Consider the following 20799-nt stretch of genomic DNA (forward strand, 5'->3'; position numbering starts at 1 on the left):
CTGCCACCTGTTTCTTTACATCACGTGTTGTACCTGTTGAAGCTGGAGTCGCCTCTGCGGCTCCGCTGTGATGATGACCAGCCAGGGAGGAAATAGTTAATGCTGGACAAAGCCTCCGGCGCGAGTGTCAACGCGCTGCTCCCACCCCCGAGCCTCAGCCTGCCCACCACGGGAATGCAGGTGCAGCGGTTGGCTTGCGAGGGCTGTCAATCAGGACACACCAGCTGGCCTGACTTGGAGAGAAAAGAGCCACAGTATGGTTGTCAGAGGCTCACATGGGACTGCTAGAAAGAGGAGAGGAGAGAGGGGAAGCGCGGCACCAGCCAAGCAGCTGACGAGCCACCAGCAGCAAGTGTTCCCACTACTGCATGCCCCTACCCTGACAGAAGCACCCCCACTTGCTGCCATCCGTTGACCCGCTTATGTTTGCATTCTTTTTCCACTCGTGGCGCGCGTGCTGCCATCCTGCAATGTGAAGCTGCCACAGTCCGCTGCAGGGGGCCAACAGCTGTAGGGCAAAGACTAGACTTCTGCACACCTTTCTGTAAATGAGAGTAACGCGCGTGCCAGGCGCAGACACGCGAATCCACGGTGCGTGCTCGCCTGTCACACGTGTGAAACAGCGTGGAATCTACACGCCGCCTTCTCGAATCTTGGCACCAGCATTACTTGGCCATACTGCACCACACACGGAGGGCAAGCCTGCCTGCTGCCTGCATTCTGTATAGGATGCATTTAAGAAGGGATTGTGCGGGTTGGTGCCTGTTTCTTGCACTTGGCGTGTATTTTAAGGTAGGTCTGAGGTGATTTTTTTTTTTCTAAACGGCTTACCCATTCGTAATCATATTCCCACAAATATTTATTTAAATATATTAAAATATGCTCATAGGTCTATTTCATGCTATCTTAATACCTTCGATCCGTTCTCGCCTCCCGTCTTAGCCAGTCTTTTGCCCTTCTTTCGCAGAGTGCACCTGTGTGTGCGGCTGAAGGGGCACCTGCGGCTGCTGGACCCCGAGGCCCCCCTCATCTATCCTTGCACTCTGATCTGCTACACCTGACCGGGCACAGCGGTGAGTACGGGACAGGTGTGTGTGCGCTGGGAGGAGGAGGGTGATCGAGGTAGATATGTGTCGGTATTTAAGAACGAGGAAGCGAATAAGTCATGTATACTTTTCATATAAATGCGTGGAAGCGTTTGCGCGTGGGTGTTTTATTTAGAGGCTTAACAGAACCTATTGCCTTTTAAAGTACTTAAATACAGATTTCCTATTTCCCCGTCACTGATTGTACATCTGAAAACCTGGATCTTCAGTCTTCCAGAAGAGTACGTAATGACAGCCATCTAACCCAAAACCCGCAATTGTATGCACTTTGTTTTACTAGCGCCAAGATGCTCCTTCCGGAGCGATAGTTGCGCTCTATAAATAACCAATACAAAATACTGCATGTCACTCGTGGCATAGCGAGGATGCCAGAGCAAAATCCCCTCATCCCAAAGGCTATGCCATTGCACCTACTGCGGTATAGCTACCCCGAATCCCAGTACTTACCTGGCAGGACCAGGAGATGCACAGAAAGCAGATGCATGTCTCTGTAGCAGGGTGAAGTAGTTAATTGCACCTCGTGTGCATCTCGCGCTGTACACTCGTGATTGCATGTATACAAGTGAACATCCCTCGTGGTCGCAGTTAGAACTTCAGGTGTGAGTTCCTGCACAGGTGTTCAATCATGCAGGAATCCAAACCGGCGGGTCGCTGCCTGTCGTAGGCTTTGCTTGTAGACTACAATAAACAACCCCTCTGTCGCTCCAGCTGGAGACTACTGTCTTTTGATGTTTAAATAGACGTCGACCCGAAGGTATTGGAGCGCTTTACATGAGCACCAGTTATGTTACACAATGACACATTCATTTGTGGTAGGCACGGGGTGATTAAGTGGTTTGCCCGAAATCACACAGGATTTTGAGCCAACGCAGAAGCTAGAACCTGGTTCCCCAACTCCTAAGTCGCCTGCTCTGGCCGTTACGTTACCACGGCTCATTTAAATTCTCATCTTCTGTGGACCAGGTAATTTGCATTTTGAATGAGGAGACTGCAATATTTCGGGGTCGGCGGTGCTCGCTTGTGTAGCAACTAGATCATCTCACTGCACATTCTGTTGTGTTGTGTCACCGGTAAGCAGGGTGAATGGGGGTGAGCGCGCGCCTCCCCTGCGAAGGTGCACGCCGGGGGACGCAAGCACGTGCTGACAGCGTTCACGCGCCCCTGCTATTGAAACGGGCCGGGCTGACGCGCACACGTGCACCTGAAACGATTAGACACGAAGGGGAATCCCGCCCGCGCGCGCTCTCCTCTGCTGATCTGAACGAACTGTGATGACAAGTGAAACGGGAACCACGTGGCCCCTCTGCTCGCGGCGCTGGCTCTTCACTGCCATTATTGTGACGTGTTAGTAGAGCTCAGGGCGCAGTGCAGCAGTGGGGATACCCCACGGCACTGGGACACGTTTCAGTGTTCACAAGAACTGTCGAGTTGCTATACTCAGAGTGAGCGCAGACTGCTGGGGTCAGCCGCATGACTTCATTTGCCCAATTCGAATTAGAGTTTAGGAATTTCTAGGTTCGCAGCTAGATAGCCCACAAGACTTATTTGGCAGTTGAAAGTCATCTTTGTGTTTTTTGTTCAGTGCGGCTATTGTATGTATAGTATGCATCTTGGCACATTGTAGGACTGGACTGTTTTGCCTGCTAAATCCCAGTTTATGGTTGTGTGTTGATAAATGCGCCGCGACGTTTTATTCTGAAGCGTGTGCCAAGCGCTGCTGTTGTCATGGTAGGCGCTGTGCGAGTTTACGTTTCCATGATGAGCACATTGCAGCACATGTGGGCGGGTGTCATAAAATCTGCCCCGTTCTTTCCAATAATCTGTGATCATGGGGGTTGCCAAACACCCAACAGCAGACCTAGTTAATGTTGTGGTGTGGGGATCTGCGCCCACTTCGTAGCACGCCCATCCCGCTGAGCACACTTCACTCACTACACATGTATTCCAGGGACTGCCAGACCCAAGAGGCGTGTTTATTGGAGAATCTCGGGAACAGCTGCGCTCGTTTTCTATTTGATATATGGAAGAAAACTGTTTGGATCCATGGTTGTCTACGAGTTGAAACCACAAGAGGGCGCTATTAATGAAGACGTTAACTGAATGAGTTCTTTAAATACTATGCAAACGCTCGTGTGTGATAGATCATTTTCTGAAGATTTATCCAGTTGAAGTCAATCTGTTTGCACAGAGATGCATAATCACGCTGCAAAATCATCAGCCTTTTACCTATTCTTCATAAAAAAAGTAAAAAAGCAATACGAATATATGTGGAAAACAGAGATTAGCCAACAGTAAAGCCTACCGTACCATTCATTCGTTGTCCCGTCCAGCACCCCAAGTTACCACTCAATTCTGTACGAAACATTTCAGATGTAATCCGTACATTGCCGTATCAAGGGTGCAATGGCCTTTGATGTAAGGATTGTATTGCAAATACAACCACAACTAAGCCTTTCACGGCCTGGGTCCCGGTGCCACTGCACCTGCTGCACGATTGATAACCAATCCCCTAAACCTGTGGCAATTGAACTCTTTTAATTCCCTTTTGGGGTTCACATTTACACCCTCTTGGCCAGTGGCTCACCAGTCCTCGTGTCTATAGTCCGCTTTACAACAGCACTACAAAGGAAGCAGCTTTACTTCCAACAAGGACTTTCGAGCAGCTCATGTTATATCCTACTCAGTGCAAGGTGTCGCGGCGCTCCTCATGAACAAGATTCTATATTTTCCAAACAGATTTGTTGCTTAAGGTTTCACCTCTTACTCAGCTCTTAGTTCGAGCTTTGATTGCAGGTGGGGCCCGCCAGCACTCACTTTTGAGGACCAACACTTGTTTTTCCTCATCAGATTTTGCCCCCTAGAGCCAGAGAGACAAACACACAATGAGGAACAAACAAGAAAGAGAAGGACATGAAAATCGTGACAAAGGGGGAAGGTTAGAGTGAAAAAGAACCTGTAAAAGTGGGATCAAGGGGTAGGTTGGGTATGGTGGTGAATTATGGAGGCAGGAGGCGGAATCTTGGGCTCCGAGGCACAACTTCGGTCTCCAGCTCAAATTATTTGTATCTGCAGTGCAGTCCAAAATACGGGTGGAGGATCGTAACGGAACCGTGTTCTGGGTTTGACCCCAAGCTCAGGTCACATTTGGGAAGTCCAGATGAGGTGAAATTAGCCCTACGCATTAAATGGCTTAAATTTGTAATAACAGAACTGCGCCAGAGCAGAGCTGCTGGGACGTGGCCAACTGGAACACACGATGACCACATGCGCTTATTGCATTGCTGCTCCGTCTCTGCAAGAACCTGGTTTAAGGCAGCCACATTTCAGGGAACAAGTGTCGCACCGGATTGGAGCCAATTTCTCGTATTTTCATAGTGCCCTCTCCTGGACGCTTTACCATTCTTTCCTCGACCGCATGGTATTTATCCTTTCTCAGTCCCAAGATAGTCGTCAGCCAAACCTGCTTTTTGGACAAAAGGCGTGACTTCGCTCTCACACACTTTAAAAGCTGGACCGGGACTCAAAAGCTACAATCTAAAATTCACACCCGACAACACGGTTCTGTGAGCTACATTGTCGCAAACATTCGAGAACTGCCTTAGAACTGTGATATCTGACCTAGTTTCTCACGTAGACCTCTGCATCACGTTGACAATGCATGACAAATGGCAAGTCATAAAAGCTAATACATCATGTATTTAATGATTGAAAGATAATGCAACAATAAGGCCACACCAAGTTTCTGCTGGAAGAAAATGATGGTGTAGGTTTTCTACACAATGCATTGGTTTAACAATCGATCCAGTGGAAGCCTACAAGGATATTCCCTAATCCGAGAACCTGATTGCCAACAATCACCAGGAAAATTCATCACCTAGGCTTCAAATATTTCAGGGTTTACCCCAGCATCTGCCCCATAGCCCAAGAAAACTTGAGCACCTGCACAGGGCGGACGATACCAGACCATCCCGTGGCTGATGTTCGGGCTGCAACCTGCCCAAAAGTGAGAACGCTTACAGTAGTTTTCCTCCCAATGCCCTGTCAAAAAGGCTCCGGGGAAATTAGCTTGTACTTCCATTTGGGTACTTTCTGGTGCTAGCTTTCTGTACCAAATTCCTTTGAATCACTGCCGAACTCTGCCAAACCCGAAGGGGCATTAACCGCCGGCACGGAGGTACCCTACCCTTTCCTGTGCCGCCCTGCATCCTGTGTTTCATTTGAGTTTGTCTCTTTGCAGAGAGACCTTTGAGCCACTGCTGATCTAAACTTGAGGTTATTCCCATTCACATTGCTGCTCAGTTCATGTTTTGTTACTCTACAATGTTATCAGCTTCTTCCTTGTAGTCTATTGATTGGGACTCTTTAGGTACTAGCCCCCAGTAGAAGACTCCCCCCCCCCCTACTCCCAGAGGGTGGTCATGTACCTAGTCTACTGGGACTATGAACCACCTCAACCCCAAAGCTTGTCTCCCTTCTTTAACTAGGCGGCGCCTTTTGCTTCGCTCTGACCATGCAGTATAACTGCCCATCTCACAGTGACATACAATGATAGCTCATAGAAGCCATTCATGTTAGAGGAGCGTCTGATTTTAGAATATTACCTATGTTCCTCTGCTAGCGCTTAGAAGTGTGCTGCACTGGTGGCTGTCGCGCGGGGGAGCACCTGCAGCCTTGCACACTTGTTCAGTACAAGGAACGTCACAGTTGTACTGTACATGCGAAACTTAATTCACATAAACCACTGGGGGTGGCCCCGAGAGGAGGGGTAACAGGGCATTCATTTTCCTTTCTCTGTGACTCTAGACACACCTAACTAACCTTCAGATGCTTTCACTGTTCTGGTAAATAAGGTCTTTCTTTTGCAATGCACGTTTTCCCAGGAGTATTAATGATCGCCCATTAACAGGAGATGCTCCTTTGCATCTGAAAGGCTGTCTCTGCCCTCTGTCACACTGGGCTGTTTAACCTTTGACTGCCTGCAAAAAAGAAGGCAGAAAGTCAGGAACTACATCTTATTTCACAACTCCTGCGCTTTGGCACTAAGACTAAGGATGCCGTACTTTTTTCCCCAGCCAACTGCATGAGCATTGTGGGACTTGTAGTTTTGCTGGTAACACTTTCATTATGGGCTCAAAACCCCAGCATGATAAATGTCCTATTACATATGGTAATCTTCATTACTCCGGGTCCCGTAGTCCTCGACACCTTCATAATAAACAAGTGGAGATGTCCATCTCCCGACAGAAAAAAACAACAAGAGGCATGCTGGGACACTAATACTGCCCCTCCCCCCGGGAGTACATAAGCAGTACTTACCCAGCAGACCTCCTGTACTAACAAGCCCAGACTGGAAGGCCGGCCGCCCGGGAGGGAGGGAGGGGCGTATGAAGGTGTCGAGGACTACGGGACCCGGAGTAATGAAGATTACCATATGTAATAGGACATTACCCCCAGGTCCCTCCGTCCTCGACACCTTCATAATAAACAAGTGGAGAATACCAAAGCAGAAACCCGGCCTTCCGCACGCAGAAGCACACCCAGGAAACCACAACAAAGCAGTCACCCAAGGGAGCACCGAGAAGGAGGAAAGGAAGACCGCAGGCAACATCGGGCCCGCAACCCCGAACAAGACAGCAGGGACAAGGACCGGGGAGAAAGAAACAAGGCCAGGGCTCCAAAGAAAGGAGGCCGCCAACCCGAAAAACAGGCAACCGGTACCGGTACCGGGACCAGGACCAGGACACCAAGACCAGCCAAAACAACCCACCGGAGAAGACCGCCCAGGCCAGAACCAGCAGGAAGGACACACAGGGCCAGGCAGAGCCACCAGGAAGACGAGACAACCCGGAAGAAGCCAAAGAAGGAACGGCCAACAGAGCGCAGGCACAAGCACCCAGCCCAAAAAGGAAGGAGAAGCACAGGCCAGAAACACGGCCAAACTCGCAAAAGAAAGGACACGAGCCCAAGAGAACCGAGGAGGAAACCCCCCCCCCGAGAAGGCCCAGGAGGCAACAAGCACCCAGGAGCCGAACAGGACCGAAAACCCGACCCAAAAGACAGGGACAGGACGGAACCCCAGAACCCAGCCGAAAGCCCACCAAACAAGGAGAGGCCAACAAGACCGGAAACCAGCAACAAAGACACAACCAGGTCGGGAACAGAGAAACTGACCACAAGCCCTGAAAACCCCAACCCCAAAGGGATGGAACACAAGGCAGGAGGGGAGCACAGAGCAACCGGGAAACCCCAGCAGCCGACCAACGAGGCACAGAGGGCAGCACAAAGAAGGCGCCCAAAAGACAAAGGACCGACCAGGAACCCCACACCCAGGTCAGCAGCAAGGGCAGGAGCAGCGGGAAAAAGAAAGCCCAGGGAGCACAGCACCCAGACCAACACCACAAGGCCCCAACCCAGCAACGCCGGAGAGGAGCCAAGCAAACCGCAAAAAATGAGGACAACAAACGCCAACAGAACCGGGAAGCCAGGACCCGAGTCAAGCCACCCGACCACGCAGGAGGAACAGCAGGCCCAAGCAAACCCCCGAAGGAGAGCAGAGGACCAAGCAGCAGGAAACCACAGACAACCCGCAGCCAGGAGGGAGGGACTCGCAGAGGCACGAGCACCACAGAACCGCACCCCAACCAAGGAGGGAGGGGCACCCAAACAGACCCATACCGGGAACAAAGCCTGTGAAACAGGGGAGGAAGAAGCGAGCCAGGACCACAGAACCAGGAAACAACCCGGAAAAGGGCGGCAAAAAACCCCCCGAGCAGGCCGAAAAGGGACAGCACATCCAGAAACCCAGGAGGCACAGCCCGAGGCCACACACAACCAGCAAGAAGCCGGCAGAACCGGAGCCACAGAACCCCACACAGGCCCACAACACCGGGAAAACAAACCCGGGAAGAGAACCAACAGCAGGAGAAGGCCCAGAAGGAACCCCAAGGAAGCGGCCCCAACGCAGAACACCCCGCCAGGACCCAAAGGGAGACCAGCAAGGAGGCAGAGCCCAAAAAGGAGCCCAACAGGCCGGAGCGGAACGCCCCAGCAAAAAAACACATCCAGGCACCCACCAAGGGGACCAGACGAGAATAGAAAAATCCAGGGAGCAAACACCCCCGCGAGCAGAAGGACCAGAAAGCCAACAGTACCCAGCAGCCCCAGGAGGCCATGCAGGTACCAACCCGGCCCGACCAGGCACACCCACCGAGCAGACAGCGGAGCATGGGGACAGCACACCACACAGGAGAACAGGCGACACGACAGGACACGGCAGCAGCCAGGAATAAACCAGGCAGGCACCAACGTCCGAAACAGGAGGGGCGGCCAGGAAACACCAGAAGCAAACCAAAGGTAAGCACGGGGAGAGCCAGAGCAGAAGCAACCAGGCCAGGCACACAGTAGGCCCCAGGACAAACACCGAAAGCCCCAGGCCGGAGCAAAGGGAAGCCCAGAGCACCAGGAAGACCCAGACGGGCGCCAAAGCAGCCATCAACCAGGCCAGACCCAGCAAAAACTGACTGCAGGGAACAGAGGAGGACAGGCGCAGGCAAGGCGGAACAGAACAGAACAGCCGAACCCAAGGCAGCACAAGCCAACCAAGCACAGGTAGAGGGGACAAAGCACCCCAGAGGGCCCCCGGCACCACACCGGCAAGCAACCAAGGACAGGAACCAGGAGCAGCCCAAAAGCCGACCAACCCCAAAGAAGCCAGGAAGGGAAGGCGAAGAACCAGGGCACCACTGGAGCAAGGCCACCACAGCCAGCCCGCCGAGGAGACAAAGCCCCCCACAGAGAAGGCAGATGTCGAAGAAGCGACCAAAACAGACGAGCAGCAGAGGGCAAGGCACAAGCAAGCAAGCAGGGAGCACCCAACAAACAGAGAAAACCCCAGGAGCAAGCAAAAAAAAGGCAGATCAAGCAAAAGGAACCAGCCCCCACAGAGGCGACAGGAACCCCCGCCAACCCCGGAGGGGAAAAAAAACCCAAGCGCACAGTGGTCAAGAGCAGGGGCACCCCCAAACGAGAAGCCCCGTGACACACCCGCCCCCGAGAACAGACCAGAGCCGGGGAGGGCAGGTGGCAAGTCAGCAGGCCAGGAACAGAACGTGACCCCGCAGACAAAAAAAGAGGAGCACAGGAACCACAGCGCCCGACCGACCAGCACCCACCAGACACCCAAGCACCGCGGGAGGAGGGGGGGAGCACCAGAGAACACCAGCGCGACTGAGCATCACAAGCACACAGAAGCACCAGCCACTGAGAACACACAGGAAGCAAGCAGCGCGGGCACCGGTGGCAGCAGCATGACAACCCAAAAACGAAGAGGGGACGAAGCACAGCGCCAAACGCAAGCCCCCCAAGCAGGAGGCCCTGGCACAAACCAGGAGACAATGATGCCAGAATACGGCACACCCAGAAGGATAGCCAGCCACCAACTCCAGGACCAGCCCACGAGACTCACAGAAGAAGAAAAGGGGGCGAGTCAGCCAGAGCGGGGGCCAACAGCACAAGGCCGGCATCCGCACAGGGTCAAACATCACAGACCCAGAGAAGGGCGCAGGCAAAGCCAAAGCCCAGCACGAGCAGCCCAAGAGACCCCCGAACACCGACAGGCGAGGGACAGGGAAAGCAACTCAGCGCCCGAGACCCCCAGCCATAAGGCCATCCAGCAGCACGCAAAAAGAAAGCAACCCAGGGACGCCAACCCCCGAAACCCAACCGGCCAAGCACGGAAAGGCCAGGGCCAAACGGACGAGCCCCACAGGGACCCCAGCCAGGCATTCCCAGCGTAGTGGAGAATAAGCAAGCCCTAGCTCAGAGTTGCAGAGAGGGACACCATCAAAGAAATAGGCACCGAGGCGAGAAGGACCAGGTCCGGTGAAGCATGAGCCCAAGACCGACCTAGGCGGGGAAGTGAACCCCGGCTAGACCTCTGCAACAGGGTCCGCCGCTCCAACCAGCGAGCCACACATCTCCACGAAGAAGAAAGAACTACCACGTGGGCATCCGGAAGAGACATCGCATCGGTACCAGCACAAGAACGAACCGAGAAGGAGAAGAGGCCGAGAGGACCCGCAGGAACCCGAAAAGACCCACAGCCACCGAGACAGAAGCCCGGACTCCAAACAAGCAGCCTCAGAAGAACGGGACATCCCAGCACACAGAAGAGAAAGCCACCAAAGCACCGGGCGCGCCACAGACAGAGGGGCAAACCGGAACCCAGCAGAAATAGCCACAGCCGAGGGGCAGCGCCAGCCCCGCACCCGAGACAGCCCGGGGGCAGTGCGGGGGCCGCAGAGGCACAGAGCCGGGCCGGCGACCGGAATGAACCCAAACTGGAAAGCGGCAGGAAGCAAAAATTAAAACTCGCAGTGCAGCAGCAGAAAGCACACGAGTGCGAGGAATGGAGAAATGCGTACAGGCAGCAGAAGGGAACAACGTGACACAGCACACGCCCCCCCAAGAGCAGCTGAAAGGACTCCACATGCCCACCATCAGCAAGCCCCCCACAGTGCAAGCACAGTGCGCGGCATCAACGCAAAGCACAGGGAGAAAGGTAGCCGTCCAAACAAAGCAGGCTCCCACATGCTAGAAGGAAAGAAAACCCCGCAAGCGGGACTCACCCAGAGCGGGGGCCAACCCCAGGAACAAGGCCCCCACCCCACCTTCTCCACAGCCAGGAACAGCAGGAGCCCATCGAGAGAGGCACGTCTCCCCGGCCAAGCTCGGGAAGACGAGCCCGCGACCCGGAAGCAACTTCCCTGGAACTCCAGCCCCAGCCGCAAAGGACCGGTAGGTGCACGAAGAGCACAGCAGAACACCGGCACCAAGACAGACTGACTCCCAGCAAGCCCGGCAGGCCAGGAGGCAGTCCAGGGAACCCCGCGCCCAAACAGCCAGGCAGCAGGGCGGGGGGGGAAGAAGAGAAGCCACTCAAGCCCAGCAGGAGCAGCACCAGCACACCATCCATTCTGTCGACAGACAGAAAAAAAGAACAGGAGGTCTGCTGGGTAAGTACTGCTTATGTACTCCCGGGGGGAGGGGCAGTATTAGTGTCCCAGCATGCCTCTTGTTGTTTTTTTCTGTCGGGAGATGGACATCTCCACTTGTTTATTATGAAGGTGTCGAGGACGGAGGGACCTGGGGGTAATGCTGTTGGCTAAAATCCAACATTGGGTGGATGTGTTATGCATCATGTGGAGCCACTTGTCGGCTGGGTTTCAAACTTTTACAAAGTCACCTACTTCATTTATAAAACTGTCCGTTTGATATATAAAGCCAAAAGTAAACCCAGCTCACACATTTTGATAGGGTTCACTAGTTCACTCACAGTATGCATTGAAAAAAGCATTGACAATGTGGATCGATTTTTCATATGCATATTTGAAAGTTTAACACTAAACTTCACAACACCTTGATGGTACAAAATGGACAGCCAAAGCACAATCTTCTCTAACACAAATAAAAAGAAAAGTAAAGAATAGAAGGATCTGACACATACAGAACATGTACAACACCAGTAGCTAACACACTAATTAGGCAGTGACAGGCATTAAAGGACTGTTTGTAAGATTATAATAAACAAACATACCACAAGTACAAAACTCCTGCATGAAACACCCAAACCTCTTATGGAATTGACATACATTTATGTACTCACACAGGATGACGAACACTCTCCTACCTAGTATGGTATGCTTCATCAGTGGGCTCAGTATCTTGCACTGGGAAGCATTCAAGAGTGCCCCTGCTCACTGGTTGTACAGTTTGCAAGCTATGGTTTCTTTGGTTTGGGTGAGGTTATGTCACTTATGTAGGCATTTATGTTCTCCCTTTGTTAAATTGTCAGAACTACATTAAATTTGTATGTGTGTGAGCTAAAATGTGTTTTACTGATACCTTTCTACCATACGATTGAAAAAAAGAAGGGCCGAGCAACAGACCTTACTTCTCATTTTCATGTACATGTTTCAGTGCTCAAATATGCCCATATGGGCTCGCGTCACTTTGTCTGGAAGACATGTATTCAACTTCAAACATTGCAAAATAATCACTGCTTGATAGGGAATATTCATCAGCATCAGAAGAAGTTGGACATTTTCTAAGGTACCATTCCTTGAAGAGATCGTTCAACTTGCTTGGCAGGACATGCATCATGTATCACATGGCGAGTTGTAGCCTGTGCTGTGAAACAGACATGCCGACATTGCCAAGCCACATTTGCAAGTCATTGTGTGCGGGTATTGGGAGTGAATAGCCTTGAGACTGCAAACCATGCACCAAACACCAAAGCATCTCCTATATTGCTATCAGTGCCAAAAGGTCAGTGGAAGTGAGGCAGTGACTGCCAGGTTCCATAATTCTCAGAGACTCTATTCATGCTGAAGCTTGTCTGGAAAAACAGCTCTTTGAAACTGAGGAGAACACCTCGTAGCTCAGCCTGGACCTTCTGCCCCACTGCAAATATCTCGGACTGTCACTTTATTTATAACTTGTAAATAAAACGGTGGATTTTGGATTATTTCACTTTAGCACCTTACATTATATATCCTCAATTAATTGCATTTTTTAAATTATTGACCCACACTTGTTCTACTGTGACACATTTATTAATGACTCAAGTTGTCTTGTTTCCTCTATAAAAGCCTTTATGTTTTTTATACATGTAGCAGCATTATAGTCTATTAAATCATACTCAAGGGAGGTTGCTGTAGAGAGTACATCCTAAACTATTTAAAGGTGCTTTCAGATCTGAAGATCATTGAAAAGGATGCGCAGGGATGAAAAATAATTTCCTAGGGTCACACTGTTTACTCAAGCTTGGAGCTGGGATTGTAACCCGGTTTCCTGATTAGTCATTGTGCAATTCACATCCAGGAGGGATATCACACTCTTTCCCCCTTCAGTCCTGATGAGAATTTTATTAGTGACCGAAGAGTCGTGTCAGTTGTCTTGTGCCTCCTACACAAGCCTGTAGTGTTTATTATTGATAGTTCAACATTGTTATATCAAACCATTGACATGGGAGGTTTTTGTACTGTACACACCTTGAGCTGAATTATTTGAAGGTGCTCTTAAACATGATAATCACTGCTTCATCTAGCGAGTGAAAGTATTTTTAAGAGTTTATGGGTGCTAAACATGTATACTATCCTATTACAAAAGTTAGATTAGTATACTAGTATACTACTAATAACTGATACTTTCTCTAACATGTGTGAGCTGAGTGGGTGTGTGACTGTCTATCTCATTGTGTGAGTGGCTGAATGGGCCTTGTGAGCGCATACATGACTGACTGTATGGGTGAGTGAGTGAATTTCTGAGTAGGTCTGTAGTATGGGTGTGCGAGTGGGTATCTGAGTGGTTGTATGGGTGTTTGTGCAAGTGGTTTTGTGGATGGCAGTATGAGTGTGTAAGTGGCTGTATGGGTGTATAAGTAGGTTTGTGTGTAGCTGTGTGGGTGAGTGAGTGAGTGTTAGCCCTGGCATCTTTGGGGTATTTCCCCCCGTCTTTTTGCTTCTGACCTCTCATATATGACTGTGTGCTGCAAAACTTTTTTGCTGTTTTTTTAACTCTAGGCATTTACTACTGCTGTTCAGTGCTAAAGTGCTAGTACTCCCTGTGTACATTGTGATTATGATTGGTAAGCCATGATTGGTATATTTGATTTACTGGTAAGTTCCTGATAAAGTGCACTGTGTGTGCCCACAACCTGTAATTCAAATGCTACTTGTGGGCCTTCAGCACTGATAGTGCCACCCACATGAGTATCCCTGCAAACATGTCTCAGGCCTACCGCTGCAGTGTCTGTGAGTGCAGTTTTAAACTGCCATGTCGACCTGGCCAGTGCACCCACTTGCCAGACCAAACCTTCCCCTTTTCTACATGTAAGGCACCCCTAAGCTAGGCCCAAGATAGCCTCATTGCCACGGTGCAGTATATGTGAAAGGTAGGGCATGTCCTGGTGTATTTTACATGTCCTGATATTGAAATACTGCCAAATTTGTTTTTCACTATTGCAAGGACTACCTCTCCCATAGGTTATCATTGGAGCTGCCTTTTAACACCTTACAAGTGTAACTTTCAATTGGGAAGATATACAGCAAGATTCATCAATGTCCCAATCTGCGATTCCTAAATTGCGAGAAAAAGCGAATCGCTATTAAGAAATCGCAGATTGGCATTCATGAATATTTGCGAGGAAAAAAAAGCGAATCTCAATCGGCCGCAATCGCCGATTGCGAGTCCCCGAAAATTGGTAAATATTCGCATATTCGGCCGATACCCGTTTCGCAAATAGCGATTTCGCAAATAGCGATTTCGCAAATAGCGATATCGCAAATTGCGATCTCGCTAAGTGCGAGATCGCAAAAACGGGAAGTCGCATCTTGAGCACAGTGATAACATCACAACCAGGAAGTAGGCAGGTTCCACCCTCATTCAGCAGTGAGAGCCTGAACGGGAAGCATCACTATCAGAGGTCCTCTCCAGTGTGCCTACAGGAGTTGTGCAGGAGACACCCCAGTGGCAAGCATGTCTGAGGAAGCTGCAGCTGGATCTGCTAGTGGGAGGAAAAGAAAAATCAAATTTTCTGAGCAAGAGCTAGAATTTCTAATAGAAGGAGTCTGCAAGGGCTACAATCGGCTGTTTGGGAAAGATTCGAGGAGGGTGCCCGAGGCCGATAAAAGGCGGCTATGGTTGCTCATCCGCGCTAAAGTTAACTCCGTGGGGGTGACCCAGCGCTCCGTGGACGAACTTAAAAAACGCTGGTATGACCTCAGAGGGAGGTCAAAGGAGAAGATAGCTGATAGGCTGGGGGAGCGTGTGGCGACAGGTGGAGGGGAGCCCACTGTCCCACCGAATACACCACTGGAGGACCGAGTGGAGGACACAATAAATCCACAGGCATGCATGGGTGTGACACAGCTTGACTCCTCCTGACCCACCCAAGACACACCAGGTAAGTGCCATGCGACTGCGACCCCCTGTCCCCTAACAATGTCCATGACTCCAGAGCCTCCCATATCAAACCCCAGTCATGCAGCCAAAGCACACCACTAAAGCGCTATTGCATTGTGGGACATGTAGTCTGACCACAATTACTATCTTGCCCCATTAAGCCAGACCTGTTTAGTGAGAGTCAATCCTGCAGCGACTCAGGGAATGGTAGTCTGCATGCATTTAGGAAGCCTAAATGTGTAAGAAACATGTCACTAATCAACGTCCACTTTACATCACAGGTGGCGTAGAAGTCCCAAGCACAGACAGCGATGGCCTGGTCATGGACATCACGGAGGACACAGAGGGAGACCCAAATCTCTCCCCACAGCCCGGACCATCTGTGCAAGCTGCCGCACCAGCGCTCATCACACCACCTGCCCCTGTGGCCAGTGCCGCCCCTGTGCCAGCACGCGCTGCAGTAGCACTGCCTGTCATACAGTCCCCAGTGGGACATGCAACACCAGCTCCAATTCGCCAACCAACCCGCTGCCCTGCGGCTGTGAGGAGCCAGTCCAGCGGACTGGTGAGGGGTCAGCGCACAAACAATTCCCGTGCTGGTAGGGGACAAAATGTGCAAGCAGGTGGGCTATCCATCGAGCCCAGGATGCTACATGTGCATCAGACACAGGCACGTCATCTCGGGGCTATCCACCTGCAACTGGACAAGACCGCCTGAAATGTTGCAGTAATGTCTGAGCGCATGGAGCGGATGACAGCTGCTATGGAGGCCAACACACAGGCCATTAACAGGCAGCGGGATCTCAATCGCCGCAGACACCGCCAACTGCTGACCCGCCTGTCGGCGTACACGCGGTCGAACTACATTATAGGGAACACTACCTCCCAGCTCTCGCGATGCTCCTTGGCAATGCAGGTCCAAATGGTCCAGTGCTGCCAGGACGTCGCAAGAGCTCTGGAGCATGTCTACTGCAGTCCAGGGCATGCAGGCTGCCGACCATGGCCAAGGGGGGGGGGGCTGACGGCACAAGTGAGGCTACATCCAGCCATAGCAGCCAGTCCACTCCTCCGGTGGTAGCACCCCGCCGCAGCAGCAGGCCCTCTGCTGCCTCACGGCCTAATCAGGAGGACGATGGGGAAAGGAGGCTGGGAGCATCTGCCCGGAGGCAGCATTGAACATTATCATTGACATGAGGGGCCATGCTGCTGCTTCAAGCATGCCCTCCTGAAGGACAGACATATGACGCAATATGTCATTCATATACCAGTTAGCAGAATGCCAAGTTTATTGTGCTGTAACAATTACTAAATTTCTGACTAACTTAATCTGACTCATGTCATTATTAATGTTGTCATGCATGAGTAAGGTAATGGGTGTGGGGAGTGGGTGCACTAGAAATAGTTCATGCAGATTTGGTTGCGCCGCATGTGTCCTTCAGCAGGATTCTCGCTGCGTGCGTGACGCACATGTGCAGGTGGTCGGTTGTCCCCTTCAGACTCACTGCCAGAGATGTCCTGCGCTTGGTGGCAATGTTGTGGAGGATTGCACACTGGTTCGTATTTGATGGCCCCACCAGTCTTGTGCAGTATGCGGAATCTGCTTTTCAAAAGGCCAAATGTCCTCTCAATGCAATTTCTTGTGCGTATGTGTGCTGCATTGTAACGCCGTTGCTGTGGTGTTGCAGGGTTGAGGTATGGTGTGAGGAGGTACTCACGGAGCGCGTAGCCGCTGTCACCTGAATGATAGGAGCAGAGGGTGAGTGCCTGTGCGGTGCTGCTACATTATCACAGTGTTATATTGTGGGGCATGTGTACTTACCCCGTAGGTGTCCTTCACCAAAGTCTCCCCTGGCCAGTCGTGTGTGAATGCCACTGTGCCGGAATATGAAGGAGTCATGTGTGCTCCCCGGGTACTGTGCCACTATGTCCGTGATTATTGTCTTTGCATTGCACACCATCTGGATATTGAGGGAGTGGTATGACTTGCGGTTGCGATACATGTATTCCGTTTGTGCTGGTGGGCAGATGTGGATGTGGGTACAGTCAATGCATCCAATTATATGTGAAAATTGGGCGACATTGTAAAATTGCAGCTTGGTGTCATTCAAATCCTGTTGGCTGGTGGGGAAAGAGATGTAGTGGTGTAGCCGGGTCAGCATGGCCTCCAGGAAACTCCTTAGGCAGCGGGACATGGTGGGCTGGGATATCCCCCCTGCAACAGCGAATATCCCCTGGAAGCTTCCGGAGGCCAGTAGGTGCAGGCTGCACAATACCTGCACATGGGTGGGAACGGCATTGGTCCTCCTTGTTGGGTGCTGCATCAGGGTGTCCAGGTCCTGGATCATCTTGATGATCATTGCCCCATTTAGGCGGTACTTTGCGTAAATTTGCTCCCTGGTTTGGCCCAGAAGGGTGACCCGCACACGGAATATCCGCTCCTGGATCCTACTTCTGTTCTGTGCTGCTCGCTGTAGCCTTCACCGCCTGCCCACCATGTAGAGTCCTGGCATTGTGAGAGTCCTCAGGCTCCAGCTGCATGTCCTTAAGTGTGTTTGGTCAGGCCTGCACCTGTTTGTAATTTGCTAACGTTTTTTTTTAATATTATTTTTTTTTTACTGGTTACCACCTGTTTTGGCTTCTCCTTAAATTGCGCGTCGCTAATAGCGACACGCGATTCTGATTCGCAAATGGGCTTGCTCACGGATTCTGCTAATTTATTTGCGGACTCGCAAAATTTATGTTGCGAATTCGCTATTTTGGATATTTTACTATCATGAATCCCTTTCTTTGGAATTGCGATCGCAATAGCTAATTCTCAGCTATTGCGATCGCAATTTTGCTTCATGAATCTAGCTGATAGAGATTTGGGGTTTGGGGTCCCTCGACCCCGAATTTAAAAATACATCTTTAAAGGTGTTTTTTAAATTGCATGTTTGAAAATGCCAGTTTTAGAAAGTAGCCATTTTCTTGCTTTACCATTCTGTGTCTCTGCCTGCCTGTGGAATCCATGTTTGGTTTAGACTGACAGTTGGGGTTGTTGTGCGTTCAGAAGACAGTCACACAAAGAAGGGACCTGAGGTGTGCCCTGCATATCCTGATCAAATACTTCAGCCACACCTTGTTGCCAGCATTACCTGTGAGTCCTACATTGCCAAGTGGACCAAAACCAGTCCTGGCCCCCTGGAACTGAGTGGTTCTGCTGTAACTTCAGGAAAATCAACTCCAACACCTTCATTGATGCCGCTGCTGCCTGCACCAAAGCCCTGGTCACCGCTCATGTGAAGTACAATGCATCGACTCTATTGAAATCGCAGCCTGACCTCTCCGATGACATCACTTCACGCCCTCCTTAATGCCGCTGCCTAAATCATGGCTGGGGCACTGTTCGTAAAGAGCACAATGCACAGCCTTATCTCAACTTATAGTCCCGGGTCTGCCTATGACCTAACTTCAGCACCAAAGCCATTCCGCTGCTTGCATTGAAGCCGTGGTTACCGCTCGTGAAGAGCACAACGCATCAACTGTGACCATATCGCAGCCCTGGCCCATCTGACGCCAGCGCACCTAAACTCAACATCACGGAGATCGCCCTGCAACGAATGTGACGCCAAAGCCTCAATGACTCCTTCCTGACCTTCGGAACTGACACCAGCCGACGCTGGGAGCCTTATTAGTGTGACAAAATGTGTGATGCCCAATAAAGTGCCCCATCCTGTGGAAGGATACGAAAGTAGCTTGGTGCAGTTCAGAAACTAAATTTTCATGATTGACATTATTGGCTGTTAGCCACCCCTTGAGCTCTTTTACACTAAAACCTTCTCAAGTAGATCACGCTGATGAGCAGCAAGTAAAATATGTCTGTGATTACAGAACTAATTTGAGAAATGTGTGTTTTTGGTTGGCAGTCATGTTTAAAGTGGTGCAGCGTAAATATACCTGCCCTAAATTGCACCAAGCGATCCAACCTGACCACCTCCTGCAAATGGAATTTTGGTACCCCAACATCAATTCGTCATTTTTATCAAGTACCCACTTGTACTGCTGCCACGCGTGGACTGATTCTGCCTTACATGCCTATGTTTCACCATCCGTTGTTCTTGATGTCCACAAATACCGATAGTTCCCATCCTTATGCCAGGTCAGGGTCCTAAAGACCTGGCTCTTCCACTGAACTGCAGATCCCCCACCCCCATCCCCTAGCGCCTTGAGACCTTTATGGGTAATTACCCATGATCTACAAGAACCCGGATTGAGGGTCAAGATTATACCAGGGGCGGGAGCCATCATACCATGAAGGCTAACAATCTGACCAGGAATTGCCACCCTTATGCCAGGGCCAGCATTATATAAAGGGTGAAGAGCATTGCTGTGGATCAACTTAGCTTATCATTCTCAGATTTATAAAATAAATGCCATTAAGTGAGCATAATAACGCTATTTGACGTAGTTTAAAATGTCGCAACATTTAATCAGCTTTCCCAGCTCTGATGCCAGGTCATAACCTAAGGATAGAACTCTGCCTGCTTCTTATTGTACTGTTGTGGGTAGAGCAACATATACCGAAGATACACTACTTTCATAAAGATGAGTAGGAGTTTAAGGGGGCCGTGCTGTAGCAAAGTGGCGTAAACAATCTTGTTCAGACTAAGGGCTGGCACCAGAGAGTGGCGGTCATTTAAAAGGATGCTATTTTGTTGCACAGGAAGAACCATTGAGTTTGTACCGCTTTCCTAGTATTTTCGTAGAAAACCTGTGTGGTAAAGGGCATAGAGATGTAGCTTCCATCACTAGGTTGAGGTTAACGCCATCAGATGTTCATACAGCATCTCACTCCTTACCAGCCTTTTTGGGTGGAAGCAGATTAGGAGTAAACTATCCTATTTTTAAGGTCGCTGCATCTAGCTCTTGATCGGTAATAGGTGGTATATATATATATATATATATATATTTTTTTTTTTTTGTTGCCATTTTTAATGTACAATGGGGCAGATTTACTACTTCTGGCACATCTCTGCGAATCAGCAGGGATGCGCCAGAAGAGTTGCGACGCATCTGCCCACCTGTGCGCCACCACTGATGCGCCGCATTTACAAGCGGCGCACCATGGGGCAAGAGTAGACAAATACGTGACACATCCCACGGCGGAAATGCGGCGCATTGCTGGAGTTGCGTCGCAAGCGCAACGCAGCTCCAGCAAGGCTCGGGGTGCCCTATCCTAACATGCTGCGTCAATCCTTACGCCTGCTTCAAGCAGGCGCAGGGTTTTGACACAGCATGGCCTTAAAAGTGACTGAGTGAAATCTTGTAGATTTCACTCAGCCACTTTTGGAGGCGTTCCTACCCCGGAACGCCCCCCCCCCCCACCTTGCGCCGAAACGCCCATATGTGGCGCAAGGTTTTACAACGGGACGCATCTCCCAGATGGGTCACGTTGTAAATACCCCGCAGCATGGCGCTGGCTTTGCGCCGCCGCTGCGTCACAAAAGTGACGCAACGGCGGCGTAAAAGTGAATCAAAAGGGGTTTGTAAATCTGCCTCAATATATTTACATAATATAAACAATCAACACGTGAAATAAAGTTGCTAAATCTCACAATACAACTTAATGGGCGGGAGCTGAAGAGGAAGATAAACTGGAAAGGCAAAACATGTCAGCAATACCAAATTTTACTTATGGCCAAACGACAATTATAAATATTAAGTCGGGGACATTGACCCCTAAATGTATCCA

At 50.5% G+C, this 20799-nt stretch overlaps 1 protein-coding gene across 1 annotated transcript in view; it reads left to right on the plus strand.

Annotated features, from left to right (window-relative positions):
* Window positions 1-247: 247 nt before the first annotated feature.
* ADAMTS16 (ADAM metallopeptidase with thrombospondin type 1 motif 16) overlaps window positions 248-20799 on the plus strand; it is a 1002496-nt gene continuing 981944 nt past the window's right edge. The window contains exons 1-2 of the mRNA XM_078687616.1: window positions 248-792; window positions 968-1073. Of these exons, the coding sequence (XP_078543742.1) occupies window positions 730-792; window positions 968-1073 (169 nt within the window). The 5' untranslated portion in view covers window positions 248-729. The remainder of the gene's footprint in view (window positions 793-967; window positions 1074-20799) is intronic.

The sequence above is a fragment of the Lissotriton helveticus genome, chromosome 4_1 (assembly GCF_964261635.1).
Source record: "Lissotriton helveticus chromosome 4_1, aLisHel1.1, whole genome shotgun sequence".
NCBI classification, from domain to species: domain Eukaryota; kingdom Metazoa; phylum Chordata; class Amphibia; order Caudata; family Salamandridae; genus Lissotriton; species Lissotriton helveticus.